General features: G+C 39.9%; 1 protein-coding gene across 4 annotated transcripts in view; it reads right to left on the reverse strand.

Moving 5' to 3' along the window:
- cep170 (centrosomal protein 170) overlaps nucleotides 1-17850 on the reverse strand; it is a 78228-nt gene that overhangs the window by 11744 nt on the left and 48634 nt on the right. For all 4 annotated transcript variants that reach the window (XM_033025846.1, XM_033025844.1, XM_033025845.1 and 1 more), the window contains 5 exons: nucleotides 15872-17779; nucleotides 15220-15481; nucleotides 8472-8661; nucleotides 5420-5584; nucleotides 2532-2620 (listed from right to left, as the gene is read on the reverse strand). In XM_033025846.1, the coding sequence (XP_032881737.1) occupies nucleotides 2532-2620; nucleotides 5420-5584; nucleotides 8472-8661; nucleotides 15220-15481; nucleotides 15872-17779 (2614 nt within the window). The remainder of the gene's footprint in view (nucleotides 1-2531; nucleotides 2621-5419; nucleotides 5585-8471; nucleotides 8662-15219; nucleotides 15482-15871; nucleotides 17780-17850) is intronic.

Genomic DNA, 17850 nt, shown 5'->3' on the forward strand with positions numbered 1-17850 from the left:
GAGATACGTTTCGCATGCTAAATGACACACACACACCCACTCAGAGTTTTAAAAGTATATAGATAGATATGCTAATCAATTTGTCATATCCCAAATGTATTAAGAAGTTGCCTATTTCCTTCGCTCCATAGATGCTGCTGCACCCGCTGAGTTTCTCCAGCATTTTTGTCTACCTTCGATTTTCCAGCATCTGCAGTTCTTTCTTATCCATTTACTTCTGTTCTGTACTGCATGTGATACTGCATAAACCTTTAGTGCCATCTAGAGGTGCACACATTCAAAATGGTTATCCCTTTGAAAAATATAAATTTTACATTAGAAACATGGCCATGCTTCTAAAGTAAAATTCATATTTTTCAAAGGGATAAACATTTTGAATGTGTGCACCTCTAGATGGCACTAAAGGTCTACATGGTATCACGTGCAGTACAGAACAGAAGTAAATGGATGGTAGACACAAAATGCTGGAGCAACTCAGTAGGTGAGGCAGCATCTTTGAAGAAAAGGAATGGGCGACGTTTCAGGTCGAGACCTTTCTTCAGATGTAAATGGATATGATATTTGTGTAAGAAGGAACTGCAGATGCTGGTTTAAACCGAAGATAGACACAAAAAAACTAACCCTGCTGATGTGTTGGCAGATTAAAACCTTAAAATTAAGTTCTGCGATCATACCCCCCCCCCCCCCCCCCCCCCCCAAATGTACTGAAAAACGTTTGGACTGTTTTGCTCTGCTAAAGGTGCAAGGTAATTGAAAGTGGATGTTATATGGACATGATTATAATATTATATGGACATTATTAGGGGCATTGACCCAGGTGAATGCAGAGTATTTTTACCCAGAGTTTCGAAATCAAGTAGAACCACAGATTTAAGGTGAGGGGGGAAATATTTACTAGATACCCGAGACAGGGCTTTTTTTTTTTACATAGATGGTGGTATGTTAATGGACCAATCTTTTTTTTTTTTTTTTTTTTTTTTTTTAAATTTATTAGAAGTAGACATATTATAAAATGTAGTTACATATTATAGTAAAAAAACTTTTCATATACATCAGTCATACATTATTAAAATTTTCCATTATCAATAATTTCTGCTTCTAGTGTTTTTATTTTTTATAGAAAGAGGGAAAAAGAGAGGGTAGAAAGTTACAAATAAAAAAGAAAGCAAAAAAAAACACAACAGAAAAACAAGGGAGGTGGAATGGGTTACCTGTAATACATCAATGGAGATAGGTTCGTAGGTTATAAAGTATAGCTTTTCATCTATTCCTGAGTTCAAGTTTCAGTTGGGTCCTCGTGCTGTGCCAATCTATCCCTTCAGATAGTTAATGAATGGAGCTCACATTTTATGGAAAAGATCTTGTTTGTCCATTAAGACAAGTCTAATTCTTTCTAAGTATAGGGTCTCCGACATTTCCGTAATCCACATTTTAATTGTGGGGGTTGTAGGGCCTTTCCAAAATTTTAATATTAATTTTTTTCCGGTTATTATACTGTAGTTGAGGAAATTTCTTTGGTTTGTTGTGAGTGTTAAGCTTTGTTCTGATATTCCAAGTATTATTAATTTTGTGTCTGGGTCCAGTTTTGTATTAATAACTTCTGAAGTTATTTCAAAAATATCAGTCCAGAAATGTTTAAGTTTTATACAGTTTGCAAACGTATGTGTTAAATTAGCCTCTAAATGTAGACATTTATCACAAATAGGAGAGATTTGTGGGAAGATTCTATTTAGTTTTATTTTAGAGAAGTGTAGTCTATGTAAGACCTTGAATTGTATTAAAGTATGTCTGGCATTTAATGAACATTGATGTATTTGTTGTAAACTTTCGTCCCACATATCTTTCGTGATAGGATGACCTATTTCATTTTCCCATTTGTATCTATATGGTTCGGTCGGTGGTACCTCGTTGTTTAGTAGGGTGTTATAAATATAAGCTATTAGTTTTTCAGTCTTTTTTTTTTTACATAGATGGTGGTATGTTAATGGAACAATCTACCAGAAGAAGTGATTGGGACAAGTACAATGACAACATTTAAAATACATTTGGACAAGTAGATGGATAGGAAAGGTTCAGATATAGGGCAGACAGAGGCAAATGGGACTAACATAGATGCTCATCTTGCCATGAATGAGTTGGGCCAAAGGGCCTGTTTCCATGCTATAAGACTATGTCCAATTGCTTTTCAATACCATTTTCATTGGATCTTTACCTCTTCAATGCTCATACCTTATATGCAATGTAACCATCTGTGCCTCTGTACTTAAGAACCTTTGAAGATGTTGTAAGTCACAGAATACTTGCAATATTAGTGCTCCCAGATTGGACTAGGCCTACTGAGAGTTGATTTGTCACCACAAATTGTAATTACATTTGGCCAATTCATACCTGAAATGCAATGTCTTTCACTGGGTTCTGTTAAGGAACCAAAACTATTTTTCAGCAATGGAAACTGCACAGTACAACTGAACTATAAATGTGTGTCTTCTAATACATATGCACATATACATACACAATAGCTCTTTTATTACCTGATCTTCAGAGCAGTTTTCTCCATTGTGTGGCGTATTTTCTGCGATAACTGTGATACCGAGGTCAGCATCAAACTGTCTAAAACAACCTAAAATATAAAACATATCACTGAGCGATCACCAGTAACCATGTTTATCTAGGTATTACATTTTACCAAACAAAAGTATGTTTGAATTAGGGCACTGCCAGTAATCATAAAGATGCAATAGAAAATCAGGAGGTTTCCATCAAAAGATTGAGCCAAAACCAAAACTGCAACTGATCAACTCTCCCTTACTTGTTAAGTTAAGTTGAAAAATGAGCTAATATTTACCCAAGGAACACCAACTTACAATTTTTCCAAGGCTTGTTAGGCCATTTCAGAGGAATTCATTGTCATATGCATTGCACAGATATATACAGCAGTATAGCAGATTTCCTCTCCTGAAGGACATTAGTAAACCAGAAGGATCTATATAACATTCAAGTAGTTTTTATGGTCATTATTACAAAGACAAAAATGATGTTGCTTTCGTCAGCTGTCATGGTGGGACTCACTCAGCTCCCTAGATTTTAGTCCTGACTCCTATGATACTAATCAGGTATCATAGATCATCAGTTATCATGGAATGACCACATTGATAAGATTTGCAATAAGACAAAACAAAGAATCTGGTTTCTCCACCGACTTAGATCTTTCGGAGCAAGTAGTCAAATCCTTTTGTTATTTTCTACCGCTGTGATAATGAGTGTTTTGCAATACTGTACGATTACATGGTACAAGAGTTTGTCTGCTACTACAAAATCAAAACTACTCCAACAAATAAAAATCTGCGCAAAGATTGTAGGTCAACCACTTCAGAAATTGTATGAATCATCCTACCATAAAAACTTACTAAGGATGGCCAACAATATTTCTTCTGACCCCAACCACGTTCTGAACAGTGAGTACAATTTGTTACCATCAAACTGGAGATATAGGGTTCCAAAATTTAATAAGGTTAGACTGAAGCACTCTTTTGTGCACCAGTCAATCCTCGAACTAAACACGGCGCTTAATCCCAGATAAAAAGCATGCTGATGGCCCTCAAATGTTGTCTTCTGTTATTGTAATGTTGTGTTGAATGTATGTATTTTTGGGTCCTGTCTTGATGTCTTAATGCATGACTTTTCAAGTCTCTTTTATCTTTTATGTGATGCTGTAAATGGAGCTGTTGCGATGCAAAACAAATTTCAGACTTTGTTCTGACAATAAAGTAATATCGTATCGTAGGTAAGTTAATTAATGAAACCCTACTCAAATGAGGAAATGTTAAGTGGGCGATATTTAAGTTAGTGTTAAAAGAAGAATGGAAAATGGGAAAAATGAAGACTAGAAAGGGTATTCTAGAATACAACACTTAGAAACTTGGTGACAGCTATCATGGTTGAACAAAGTTTAATACAGAGAAATGTGAGGTGTTGCATTTTGGGAAGTCTAACATCGACAGGACCTACACAGTGAATGGTAGGGCTCTGGGGAGTGTTGTAGTGCACAGGGATCAAGAAGTGCAGGTGCAGGGTTCCTTGAAGGTGGAGTCACAGGTAGATAGGGTGGTCAAAAAGGCTTTTGGTACATTGGCCTTCATCAGTCAGAGTTGGGACGTCATGTTGCAGTTAAATAAGAAGTTGGTGAGGTCACAGTTAGGGTACTGTGTTCAGTTCTGGGCACCATGTTATAGGAAAGATGTTGTTAAGCTGGAAAGGGTACAGAGAGGATTTATGAGGATGTTGTCAAGACTTCAGGGTCTGAGCTATAGGGAGAGGGCGAGTAGGCAGAGGATCTATTCCTTGGAATGCAAGAGGTTGAGGGGTGATCTTATAGAGGATATAACATATAACAATTGTCAGTTGAGAAATAAATTCAGTTGTTCTGATCCAAAAGATGTCAGAAAGAGAGTGGTTAAGGTATTTTAATACTGGGTGAAGTATTTAAAATATGAAGAATTGTTGGGAGAACCAATATCCAATTAATCTCGCCAAGAACACATGATAGTGGGCAAAGGATGGTACGTGTCAGGATACACTCAGTAGAGTTATGGGAAGATTTAAGGGTCTCAGCTGCATTAAGAATGGAACAAAAAGTTTAATTTATGTGATGAGGGAAAAAGAGATAGCCCGTGGGAAGTAGAGCTTATGTCCAGCAAAAGGTTCAAGGAGCTGTTTGGTCTACTTCTGTATTTATCAAGGATTATCTATATACTATTAAAAGTCTCATCTTGTTTGTCTGTCTGTGAGATCAAGGAACTACACCAAAACGGTACACAATAGAGTGAAAAAGTTAGCAGAATCTTACAGCTTTTTCCCGTGGTCGTTCATATCAAGTTTCTTCACATTTGATGTTATATTTTACAAGACATTTTATATTTTTAAACATAAAAACTCAAGATTTGGGAATAAAGGGGGGGGACCCATGCCAAAACAGTACACGGGAGAGCATACATTTTTGCATCACCTTACACACCTTTGTCCCGTGGTCGATCCTGTCAAGTTTCCTTCAGATTTGATGTTATATTACATGTTATTGATATTGAAACATTTCAAAAAAGCCAAATTCTCAGAATAACTGTTACTGTGCTATGAGAGGTTTCTGACAGTTGCAGGGATGACAACACAATGACATCTCACAGACCAGAGTGACGGGGGGAGGGGCTAGGTCATGAGACAGAGAGAGAGCGCGAGCGAGACAGAGCGCGAGACAGGGACAGGGACAGGGACAGGGACAGGGACAGGGACAGGGACAGGGACAGGGACAGGGACTGGGACGGCTATGGGTGAGTGGTGCAATATTGCAATGGGCGATAGGTCTCCCGTGTGACGGGGACCCAACAGTTTCCTATAAATAAGTTCAAACTGTTGGAATTCTTACTTCATCTCTATTCCACGTCTTCCTCTTTGTTGCAGCCTGATCAGCAGCTTCTAAAATTCGAGATCTGGTTTCACTTGGTCGACCATTTCCAGCTGCTGGTTTTATACATGGCACTGGAGGAATTTTTCTGAAGTTCAAACTTTCATCAAAAACACGATCAACCAACTGACCAGAAAAAAAAATGTTACTGCAACTCCTGGGTAATAATGGTATATACGTCTACATTCAACTAGGTAAAAGAATTGAAAGAATCTCAAAAACATCCAAAACTGATTTTTCTAGTTTAAAGATAACATACATTTATATTGGATTGGTATCTTGCAGTAGAAAAGTCTGAAGGATTCCATATTTACAATCACCTCTTTCCCCACACCTCCTTTTAGAAGTCTAAATTTTCTTGTTAAACAATATGCACACCAATTTTGGTTTATATTATGATTTTCTATCAGGATTAATTTTCTAGGCCTTCAAACTTTTCAATTATTGCAAACAGTGAAAACCTGCACTTAATGAACTGCATTGTTCATTTAAGGTCTTTTGCTGGTTGATTTAACATTCTGCTTTTAGTGAAAACATCAAAATTAACATCAAATTTTTAATCCCGTTATCTACTCGTATAGTGCATTTATGCTAATTTATGGGGAGATATTTTATTTTGACCAGTTGACCCAATGATTGTTTAGCAGTTTTCAGTATTTTATACAGTAAAATGCAAAATACAATTACACTTGTTATACATCGACATATGAAGTTGTGATGCTTTATGATAGATCTCTGGGAAAATTTGTTTTGAGTGGATCACATTTAAAAGGTATCCTTAATTGTTTTGTTTTTGTTGTTGTTAGCTAAAATGTCACAGTGAGTAATGTCTCCCTTTTTCCAATGTGCCCAATTTATAATCATCCCACTAGACAGTAAGGTATCAATGCAACATGTCACCTGCTGGTCACAAAATGTGAAGAGATGGGTTTACAGTTGACTGATTAACTAGTTTTCAAGGGGTTGGAAGCTATGTCAGAATGAATCATTTGCATGTAGCTTTGCAATACATTCTGGCTCTCGAACTTCACATGGGTGAAAACGCCTCATTGCACTGACAAGCTGACTTCTTTAGGTCGTCACCCAGCCCAGCAGGTATTGCAAACAAGGGTTAACTCAGCTGTTTCACTGTACCTTAATTGGTACATGTGACAATGTACCGACCTTTGAACTATGCTGAGACAGCATCAATTGTGCTCCTGAAATCAGTTGACATTTCTCAGTGAAGTTCAAGAAAAGTTGTACTCGTAAAGCATTGTGAAATGCTGGATACTTTCAGCTGCTCCTGCTCCAGTGCATGTGCCATGACTGTCGGTCAAGGCTCTAAGATTGTGGAGCAAACGATGGGATTAGAGTCAGAGCTAGAAAGTGCATAATTGCACTTTACTGTACAGGTGCATGATCCAAATTGATCTGCAGACTGGCCAGTCTGCTGAAGATTTGGTTGGTGCAGAGGATACACCTGTTTATAGCCAGTCACCAAAGATGACTGTTGTGGTCATGCTCTTTTCCAGCACCCAAGATAATCAAGTCAACTGTAACACTTTTATAGAATTAAATCACAATTTTAAATTCATTGCACCGACAAAATAATGACCAAGTATGAACACAGCAGGATACATGGTCCAGCATTTGATTCTGAAGTTGTATTCTCAAAAACACAGAAGAGTGTGGTTTGAAATTAACATTTCAGACCAAAAAAAGCTCAATTTTTTGATCTTGTGTTTTAGTTGGAATGTACAAGACTGCAAAGTCAAATTCTAACAATAGCTTTTTTGGTTTTGCATCTGCCACATAAACACAAAAATCTTTCATTCAGCATCACAAAAGTTAGGTTTAGTCAAAGGCTAGTGCTCCATTGATTGCCACCAGGAGTGGAAATGATCAGCATGGAGATTAAAATTTAAAGCATAGATACATTTTATGTAACTAGAAATATTATTTACAATTCCACGATGAAGCAAAGAATAATCCCACTGCTCAACAGCAATCTACAATTTATTATGGTTTTTTGAAAACTCACAGAAGTCTAACATGGGCAGGACCTAAATAGTGAATTGTAGGGGTCTGAGGAGTGTTGTGCAGCAGAGGGATCTAGGAGTGCAGGTACATAGTTCTGTGAAAGTGGCGTCACAGGTGGTCAAAAAGGCTTTTGGCACATTGGCCTTCATTCGTCAGGGGGGGGGGGGGGGGGGGGGGGGGGGGGGGGGGGAGTGGCTTGAGCTATAAGAAGAGGTTGAGCAGGCTATTCCTCTATTCCTTTGAGCACAGGAGGATGAAGGGTGATCTTATAGAGGCGTACAAAATCATGAGAGGAATAGATTGGATAAACACAGTCTCCTGCCCAGAGTAGGGAAATCGAGAACCAGAGGACATAGGTTTAAAGTGAGGGGGAAAGATTTAATAGGAATCTGAGGGGTAACATTTTCCCCACTATGGGTGGTGGGTGTATGGAACAAGCTGCTGGTTGAGGCAGGTACTATCACAACGTTTAAGAAACATTTAGGTACATTGATAGGATAGGTTTAGAGGGATATAGGCAGGTGTGACTAGTGTAGATGGGACATGTTGGTCGGCGTGGGAAAGTTGGGCCAAAGAGCCTGTTCAAAACGTGGTATGCTTTAGCCATTTTGCAAAACCATTTTAAAGGACAAGTTATACACAATTTACATCAAGATTTGGCCAACATGATGACATTCTTTAAGGAGCCAAACTACTTATGAATGAAAGATGAGTAGCTAACCTAGTTAATGAGTGAAAAGACAAAACAGGTGAATATAATGTTCATGTGTTAATGCAAAATACGATAAACACTTTAATTTTGCCATCAATTTTTTAACATCTCACTTGAGCATCTATTGCAATTTAGCTTCAAAAGCTTAATGTCATTGTACATTATTGAATGCTAGTCAAATAATTGAACCAAATAGTCAAGAGTCAATTAACATGAAACGTGTTTATAGTACGCAGGATGGAAAGCTAGAACAAAAAAAGGAAATAAAAAATCAAGAACCTTAGGCATTCCTCCATGAAGGTCTCCTACCTCTTCCCTTGTATCAATGGTTGAACCTGGGGTGGTGGCAGCAGTGCTTACTGTGGTACTAGGGGCTGTGCCTGATGAACTCACAGAATCTATCTCACCTGCCACATCATGGATTTCACGTGCAAGGATGGCCAGATCCTTGGCCAGATCTTGACTGATCCTGAGAAAATAAATGCACACCAAATCCTGAAGTATTACCCATTACATTTCATTAGCAATAAACAGAGCATTTTCTTAAATAATAATAAAAGCTCAAATTTTAAGTGCTTTACAACTATAGAGTAACATTAATTGCCTCTCTTCCTCCAAATAAATTGTATATTCCAACCTGAACTGGAAAGGAAAGCTTTCTTCCAGATCAAGTAAGAGTACACTCGACTGGCTGAGTTCCTCCAGCAGATTGTTTATTGCTCAAGTACAGATCCATAACTTGTTAAAATGCCTGTGAACATGGTTGGTAAGACATTTTGTTATTCCATTAGTGATTACATTATTTGCTGTAAGCATAGTATTACATAATCTTTGAAATAAATGTTAGTTCCATTTTCAACTAATAACATATTCCAGGAGGTTAAAAGGCAAATTTGATAACTGAGTAAACTATGTACTGGTATAATAATACACAAGAGACCCATGTAGTTTTTACCACAGCTGCTACCACCTTAAATGTGTGTATGTTGTTCTGAAACTGTCCACAAATACTGCTAGAAATCATTTGAAAGTTTTGGGAATCCACACTGCAGTTGCAGCAAACTAGCTACTGGATCGGGCATTCAGTTTCTCACATTTAACCTTGAATTGGACTAGCAGTAGTCATGCATTTCTGGGGGCCAGAAAGCCTGAGGAAGACAGACACAGCACTAATGATGTGGTGACTAGAGGAATTAATGCCAGGAGCAACGCTTCAAGTGCCTAATTAAAGTTCCCGACAAAATTGAATGACCCTTGAACAGCTGAAGACAAATTCTATTTACCAATTGAGTATCCACACTAAACTGGTGTTTTATGTCTCAAACCATCACCATTCCAACCCAAAATTAAGACTTGCATTATAAATACACGTTTTCTGCACAATACACAGCGCGAGTTATTCAAATAGGGCAGAGACATCGCAGACACATATTGCAAAAAACCTCAAACAATAGGCAGCGGAGAATCATAGTCAGCAAATCCCGAGTGTGCAGGTACATGTGACCTAAGGTACATGTGACAATTTGGAAGAAAAGGCCCAGTGTTTAAGCAATCACCCACCAGAGACCATTGTCAAAGGTGGTGCAGAAATCCCTTAAGATGTTGGTTTCCCACTTTATCTTTATCCACATCTTAGCATTCTTTTTCAATCCCAATGATGCCAGCTCTTTTGCACTTGGAGATAACAGGAGACCAAGGGCATTATCAACACTCCCATACAGCAATGCTCAGTGGCTACTGGGAAGTTGCAGCACCATTAAAGGATGTAATCTGTTCAATTGGCACCAAATACTGCCACATGCAGCAGGTGGTCAGAAATGGAAGACTGAGACCTCCTTTAACGTAAGTAAGGGATCTGACCCAATCTAAACATGTCAGTCCGAGTCATTCGGCTTCCTCCATGCAGGAAATAAAGTAGAGCTAATCCTCGCAATAGCAAGTAAACTATTAACCCACCCAGCATGGCCAATTTGCGACTCTGGATTCTTAACTCTTAACTGCCTCAGTTTCTCAATCAGCCTCTGATAACACATGCCATCTACGCTAAAACCATCCATATACACTGGCCCTCCATATCATCGCAATCTACTTTGACAAATTGCATACAAAATCCATGGCGTCAAATAGAAGGTCATATGCTCTGATATTAAGTAGACTATTTAACTTCAGTAGCTCTTCCCTGGTGGATCAATCAAGTACAAATAATCATTTACAAGTGGCTGGAATAAATATTCCATTGTCCATATTATTTTTAAGATTTTATTCTATGGAGGAACAAAAAAATGAACTGGGATCTTTTCTTAAGTATTGCTAAACTAACTAAGGCCAAGGTTGTAGCACTGAGAATTTAGAACAAGTTTACACGAGCCTCCGATAGTACACTGTTGATCCAAGCTATTAAGTGGGATTGATTGCCAACATGGAAACTTCATTTGTAATATGTCTCTTTTGCTTCCATGGAAATACAACTTTGGCCCACAAGTTTATACACTGCTTGTATATTCATCGGTAATGCTCATTATCCCAACTGGTCCAGAGGAAGCACCATTTAATGCTTGATCCCTCAAGTCAAATCATCTGCTTTGTTAATGTATGAAGGATCCCACACTTCTTGTACAATTACCATTCTGAGAGTAATTAATTACAGCTACCACTAGAGTTAAACACATACAGGATTTTGGACAACTTTAATCCATCCACAGCTGAAATGAGCTAGTAGAGCAATATTTAAAAAAAAATCCCTTTAGTTTGGCCTTCTGGTTTACAGAGAAAGAAAATCAATACTATCACACAAAATAACTGGAGCGTTTTTCATGACCGAGGGGATTGCAGGGTAATTATCCCGACTGCAATAGTAATGCATTCATAAGGTCATAAACGATGGGAGTAGAATTAGGCCATTCTGCCCATCAAGTCTACCCCACCATTCAATCATGGCTGATCTATCTCTCCCTCCAAACCCCATTCTCCTGCCTTCTCCCTATAACCTCTGACACCTGTATTAATCAAGAATCTATCTATCTCTGCCTTAAGAATATCCACTGACGGCCTCCACAGCCTTCTGGCAAAGAATTCCACAGATTCACCACCCTCTGATTAAAGAAATGTATCCTTGTCTCCTTCCTAAAAAAACGTCCTTTAATTCTGAGGCTATGACCTCTAGTCCAAGACACTCCCACTAGTGGAAACATCCTCCCCACATCCACTATTTTCACTATTCTGTATGTTTCAAAGTCAAAGTCAAAGTAGCCTTTATTGTCATTCAGTCCTTGCGGTCTGAACGAAATTTCGTTGCCTTGCAGTCCTACATATACAGGTGCACAACCTTTTATCTGAAGATCCAAATAACGAAAACCTCCGAATAGCGGCCATTTTTTCGGTCCTTGAAGAAAGGTCCTTGAAAACGTTCACCGAGGGCGGCCCGCAGAGGTAACAGCGGAACCTCCGGTCGGTCCTCGAAGAAAGGGGAACTAAATCCCCATTCATAAAAGAGAAGGTGAGGGTATATTGCGCGGGAGGGTTAATAATTGACAATATGCTGCTGCCTGCCCGCTGAGTTAAAAAGTTCCCACGGTAGACTCACGATACACAGTGCAGATTGTCGCTCCCTTCAGTTTCACCCCACCTATGCCCCTCTGCTTCCCGGCCATGTGTGTGACCCCTTCCTTCCCCTCTCCAGCTCCCCGCCCATTGCACCGGCGCGGGGGCTTTGCACTGTCTTCACGTCGGCGATTGCAGCAGGACCGTGCCAGTCACCGGAGACGTCAGGACCAATTGGACACCGACCACCAGGCCCACTGCAAGCACGGAGAACCCAGAGACCCACAGCCAACAGCAACCCAACCCAGCCCAGCCCCACTCCAACTACAGAGGAACCTGGGTTGCGGATGACGGGGCGCAGCTCGGGGCGTCGTAGGGGCCATTCGGGGAGCGGGTTCCTGTTGGTCCTGACGTCTCCGGCCACCTGCCATCCTCCGGGAACTGTACCACCCTTGCAGGAGAGTGGGGTTGTTTGCAGTTGCAGAGGGAGGGGGCAATTCACATAAACATCCATCACAGTGAGTCTCCTCCTCACTGTGATGGAAGGCAAAGACTTGTCCCTCCCCTGCTCTCCATTCCTCTCCCGAAGTCGAGGTCAACGCCCCCGGCGGGCGCTAGCAAGTCCGCGGCCACTCAGCCACGCCAGACGTTGTAAGGCCCCCTCCAGGTCATTCTCAACCCCGTAATTCGGGCGGGAGAAGTCGCCGCTGCCGGTGCCCCGCAAAGCAGTCTCCCACCGTGGACCCGCGAGCTCCCGGTGTCACCATCCACCGGAGTCGGGTCGCAGCAGCTCGCCCCCGCAGCTCTCTACGCTCCGAAGCTGGCTAGCTCCACGGAGGTAGGTCCGTAGGTCCACAGCTCCCACCGCCGCCCACCGACCCCCAGGCCCACTGCAAGCACGGAGATCCCAGAGACCCACAGCCAGCAGCAACTCCAGCCCAGCCCCGCTCCAACTCCAGAGGAACATGCAGGGGCAGAAGCTGATGGTGTGCAATGTACGTCTTGTTCTTGGGGTGGCGGATGAGGGGGCGCAGCTCGGGCTGTGGGCAAACTGCCACTTGTCGCCGTAGCGGCCCATCGGGGAGCAGATTCCTCTGGAGTTGGAGGGGGAGGGGGGTATTGTGCTGTTTGATCGCCCCCTGCTATCCCAGGGATAGGGAGACACATCGGCTTTTTAGACTGGTGGGCAATCACTTCCAAAGTTCTGCCCACACAGTCAGTACACCTCTCCTACACTGCATTTCATACAAACATTTATTCTGCAAGAAAAAACGACATTGAAGACTCAAACTCGCGATCGAGTAACTGCCAGGATCAAGGCGCAAACTCGCGACCTTGCGGATATGAGCCGAGCACTCTACCACTGAGCCAGCCATTAAAATCTACGCAAAATAATTTCCATTCCGAAGACCGACAAATTCTGAATTACGAAAAGTGTCTGGTCCCAAGGCTTTCGGATAAAAGGTATTGCACCTGTAGTAATAAAATGACAAAAACACACAAAAAACACAAATTAACATCCACCACAGTGAGTTGAATACTCCTCACTGTGATGGAAGGCAAAAGTCTTAAGTCTTTGTCTCTTCCCTTCTTATTCTCCTCTTATTTCAAGAGGTTCCCCCATCATTCTTCAAAACTCCAGCGAGTACAGGCCCAGTGATGACAAATGCTCATCATAGGTTAACCTACTCAGTGCTGGGATAATTAATGTAAACCTCCTCTGGACCCTCTCCAGAGCCAGCACATCCTTCCTCAGATATGGTGCCCAGAATTGCTCACAATATTCCAAACGTGGCCTTACCAGCACCATTTGGAGCCTCAGCATTACATCCCTGTTTTTGTATACAAGCCCTCTTGAAATAAATGCTGGAAATTGTGTTTGCTTTCTTTACTACCGATTCGACTTGCAGATTAACTTGTTGGGAATCCTGCACCAGCACTCCCAAGTCCCTTTGCACCTCCTATTTCTGGATTCTCTCCCCATTTAGAAAATAGTCTACGCCTTCATTCCTGCTACCAAAATGCATGACTCCACACTTTGTTACACTATATTTCATCTGCCACTTCTCTGCCCACTCCTTAAAAAGAGTACCTGCTTTTTCTACATTCCCTGCCCTTCCACCTATTTTCATATCATCTGCAAACAGCCACAAAGCCTTCAATCCCCCTCGTCCAAGCTGAGTAACAGTGAGCTAAATAAGCTTATTCGCTGAGGAACAGTGAGCTAAACACTGGAATTTTGAGATTCTGAATTCAGTTTTAGAAAGGCTCAAGTGCCACATGAAAATAAAAAAAATATATACAACTATAATATTCTGAAAGTCATGTTATAAACATGTTGGGAAGAAAATCAAATCAATTATGTACACTAAAAGCACATAATTTAATAATCTTTTACTACTGTATTTTTCTTTTAATTACAAACTAACGTGTTTAAAGAAACAGAAATGTTTAAATGTAAAGTGCTTCATTTTAGAGAAATTGAAACTGAGTTATGCTTTTAGGTCAATACATTTTCATCATTCAACTAATATGTTCACTCAATTTTCCTTCCCGCAGATGCTGAGCATTTCAGCACTCTTTTTATTACAGATTTTCAGCATTGCTGGATTTTTTTTTATATGGCGCATTACTATGTTCATACAGCCTGGGAATAACGGACACGTTAAAATAAATGGATTAACCTTTATCTTTAAATAGTTAAAAGGATTTGTTTGGAATATGTTAACCGTTCATCTTACAGCATTGTCCAAATTAACTAACATAATTGCAATAGTCCCAAATTTTATAGAAAACTCTGGCAGCTAAATAAAAAGAATAGTCTTACATTTGTGATAGAAATTTACTTTTTGTTTTAAACATAGCACTGCTGCCATATTGAAAATAGTATGTTTTATTTCCAGAATTTTCTTAATACTTGCAAAACAATAAATTAGGATCTTCTATGAAATGGACTATCAATTTACACTATATATAATCTTGAATCTTCGTAGGTTTCATATCAGATGACAAATTTGTGGTAGATTACTTTAGCATTCAGTTGGTTCAGTGATAACTTCAAAGCCATGCACAAGTAGTTTCCAAATTTAATCAATGACTTGAACTTTAGTTATCTGACCGTATGTTTGTAGACATGGTTTACTGGCATCAGGAAAATAATAGCACTGGCCAAGGTTTAATTTGATAGAAATGTTAGATGGAGGCATGGTCATGCCTCCAGAACTCATTAGCACACTGCAAAAACTGTTTAAGTCAACATGTATAAAATGGCTAATTAGCTAAGGCAACAGTGGGATGTGATTATTTACTGAACCATATATTTTACCATTACTATTGAAATAAATTGCAAAGAATGAGAAAACGTACAAAAAAAAATCAAAACATTTCGTTAATTGATTAATCCTTCTAAAAAAAAGTCCAAATTAGAAGATTCCAATTTATGATTATATCAAGGATTATTAACAAAATTAGTACACAGGACACCTACTTTGATATTGAAAGATACCTGGCAATTTCCTCACTGTGAGCAGTCCAGTCTCTTATGTAGTCATCCTGCTCCTTCATCTTATTTTTCAGCAGCATGTTGGTTGACGGTGTCACATTACCACTTTGCAGCTTAGTGCTCCTCAGTGCAGTACTGGTTCTTAAACGGCTATGTTTAGGTGAACTTCGATTTGACCCAAATTCATCTTCAGAGGTTGAAGCATAATCTGTAGGAAACCGCCTCCATCTTGGACCTTGCAATATAACTAAATGCATAAGTAACACGGTCAATTTGGGTACACCATTGTGTGAAAGGAAATTAAAGTTTAACAAGTTAAATGTTTTTTTATATCCAGTTTAATCATAAAACCTCCAGATTTTAAAATAGTTTCCGAATCAAACCCTCTATTTGGATGCCATAACATACATAAATTCAAACAATGCATTTATATTTCTTAGATAATTGAACAAATGCAGATTAAGCAAAAAATAAAATCTTTAACAAATTTAATTAAAATAATTTTTCTATTAAAATATACTGATTTTTTAAAGTGGTAAAGATGCTGACAGTTAATATACTTTGAGAATATCATATAAATTATTTCCTCCATTGTTTAATAATCATGGATTTGTACAAGAATTGCTTAAGAGATTACCTGATGGGGAAGCTTGTCCCATAGCAGATATTTTGCTCTTGGAAGAATCAGGCATTCTTGAAATACTATTAGCACGAAGTCGGGGAGACACTTTGCTATCTATCATTGAGATGCCACGCAAGTTACTCCGAATGGAGGAGTCACTGTTTCGACCACCACTACTCCTACTTATTGTTACTTCAGAGTCACTGCGAGCTGATATGGAACCCAATCGGTTGCGTCGTGGTTGAGCAAGGAGATCTAATCGAGAGGGTGTTTTTCTGCCCGTCGGTGGCTTCGATGTAGTGGAACTGGTTGTAGATACTTCAGATACCACTGAAACTTTATCTGCATCAGCTAATTCATTATCTGATACATCTCCAAGGCGTGCCCTCCGTAAAATAGATGCTCTGGTTGGTCGAGGCTTTGGTAGTGTGGTCGATTTGCTTGCTGAGCCAACAGCAGTAGTTTTTGTCTTGGATAATTTATTGCTGGCCAATTTAGAATGCAATAGCTCATCTGTGGATGTAAATGATGTCCGCCCTTGTGATCGACTGGAATAGGTCTCCTGATCTGAAGAAAGAAAATCAGAGATGGTGGACTGAGGTAAACTTGAAGTTTGGTCATCATCAGTCAAGTCAAAGGAGGCCTGTCTCACTCTTCCAGTGGTTTGGATTGATCTGCGTGGCTCTGTTCTAATATTAGGCTCTGATCCACGAGTTTTGGCTTTCCTATCTACAAATTTTTCTCTAACATTGGTTACAACAGCTCTTGACTGATCCTTAGGAGATTTTGTGAAACTTTTCTCCTTGTGAAGGTTACTCAGAGTTCTCCGTTTTTGAAGAGATTTCTTTTCTACATCTCCACCAACTAAGCTAATAGTACTAGCAGTGTCCACATCGGATTCTGGGGAAATTGAATCATCCCTGTGGTAGCTTGGAGTTTCTGCTTCACCGTCCAGCTTGTTCTTGTCCTTTAGCTTTGCTTCTAGAAAAGCCATCACTGCCTCTGTATCCTTCAACAATGCAGTAGTGCCAGTGGTGGAATCTGCTCCAATAGAATTACTTCTCTCCCTGCATGTGGTTTTATGTGCATCACCAGATAAACCAGACTGCACAGTGATACGAGGTATGAGCTCTGAGGGCACATTACCACTTGGCTTTTCTATAGTGAAACTTCCCTGTCTGACCAAGGTTCTATGAGAATCTTTCGTTTCTGTGTCTGCACCTTTAGAATTGTGCCCTCTGTCAGACTCTTCTGATTTATTCTGTTTATCTTCACTTTGAATTACTGCTTTATCTGAAGCGCTCGCCGAAATTGCTAGTTTTGATTCCTGAACATTAGATTTTTGGGAGACCACTTGCCTTGATGATGCTCCTCTGTTTTTGTCAGTTTGGTTGGCAGTGCTAAGTAAATGCTTACTGGAAGTCATTGTTTTAGAAGCGCTCCGATGGTATAAATTTTCTTTGTGGCCCTGTTGTTGAGTTTTAGGTGAAGATTGCCTTGTTGCCGATATTCCCCTGATAGCATCTGCTTTTGCTTTAATAGGCTGTGTGGAATTACTAGAATGAAACACCGCTGCTTCCTTACTGTTTGCAGTTTCATTGCGAATATTTCCAGCATTGCTGGTTTTAATACTGGAGCCATCTGCTGGCCATGTTGCATTAGTGTGTTCCTTTTGCTTGTCTTTTTGGTGAGGTGGTGTTGTAGTTTCTTTCTCAGGGAGCTCAGTGTCTTGCTTTTCATCTATTTCTCGTCTGGGCTTTGCTGCACTTAAAGCAAGGGAATCTTTTGACCTTTGGCCTTCTACAATTTTATCTTCTATTGGAAGCTGTGGAAGTGTTCTTCTCTTTCTTTCGGCCACATAGGCTGAAGCGGTTTCTGATGTCGTTGATGCGCTCTTTGCTGAAATACCAGATTCACTGATATCTGTATCTCAAGACAAATAAAATAATATTACTTTGAAGAACTCATTCAATACACCTTTCTTTCCTGCTTCA

Source organism: Amblyraja radiata, chromosome 8, assembly GCF_010909765.2.
Source record: "Amblyraja radiata isolate CabotCenter1 chromosome 8, sAmbRad1.1.pri, whole genome shotgun sequence".
NCBI classification, from domain to species: Eukaryota; Metazoa; Chordata; class Chondrichthyes; order Rajiformes; family Rajidae; genus Amblyraja; species Amblyraja radiata.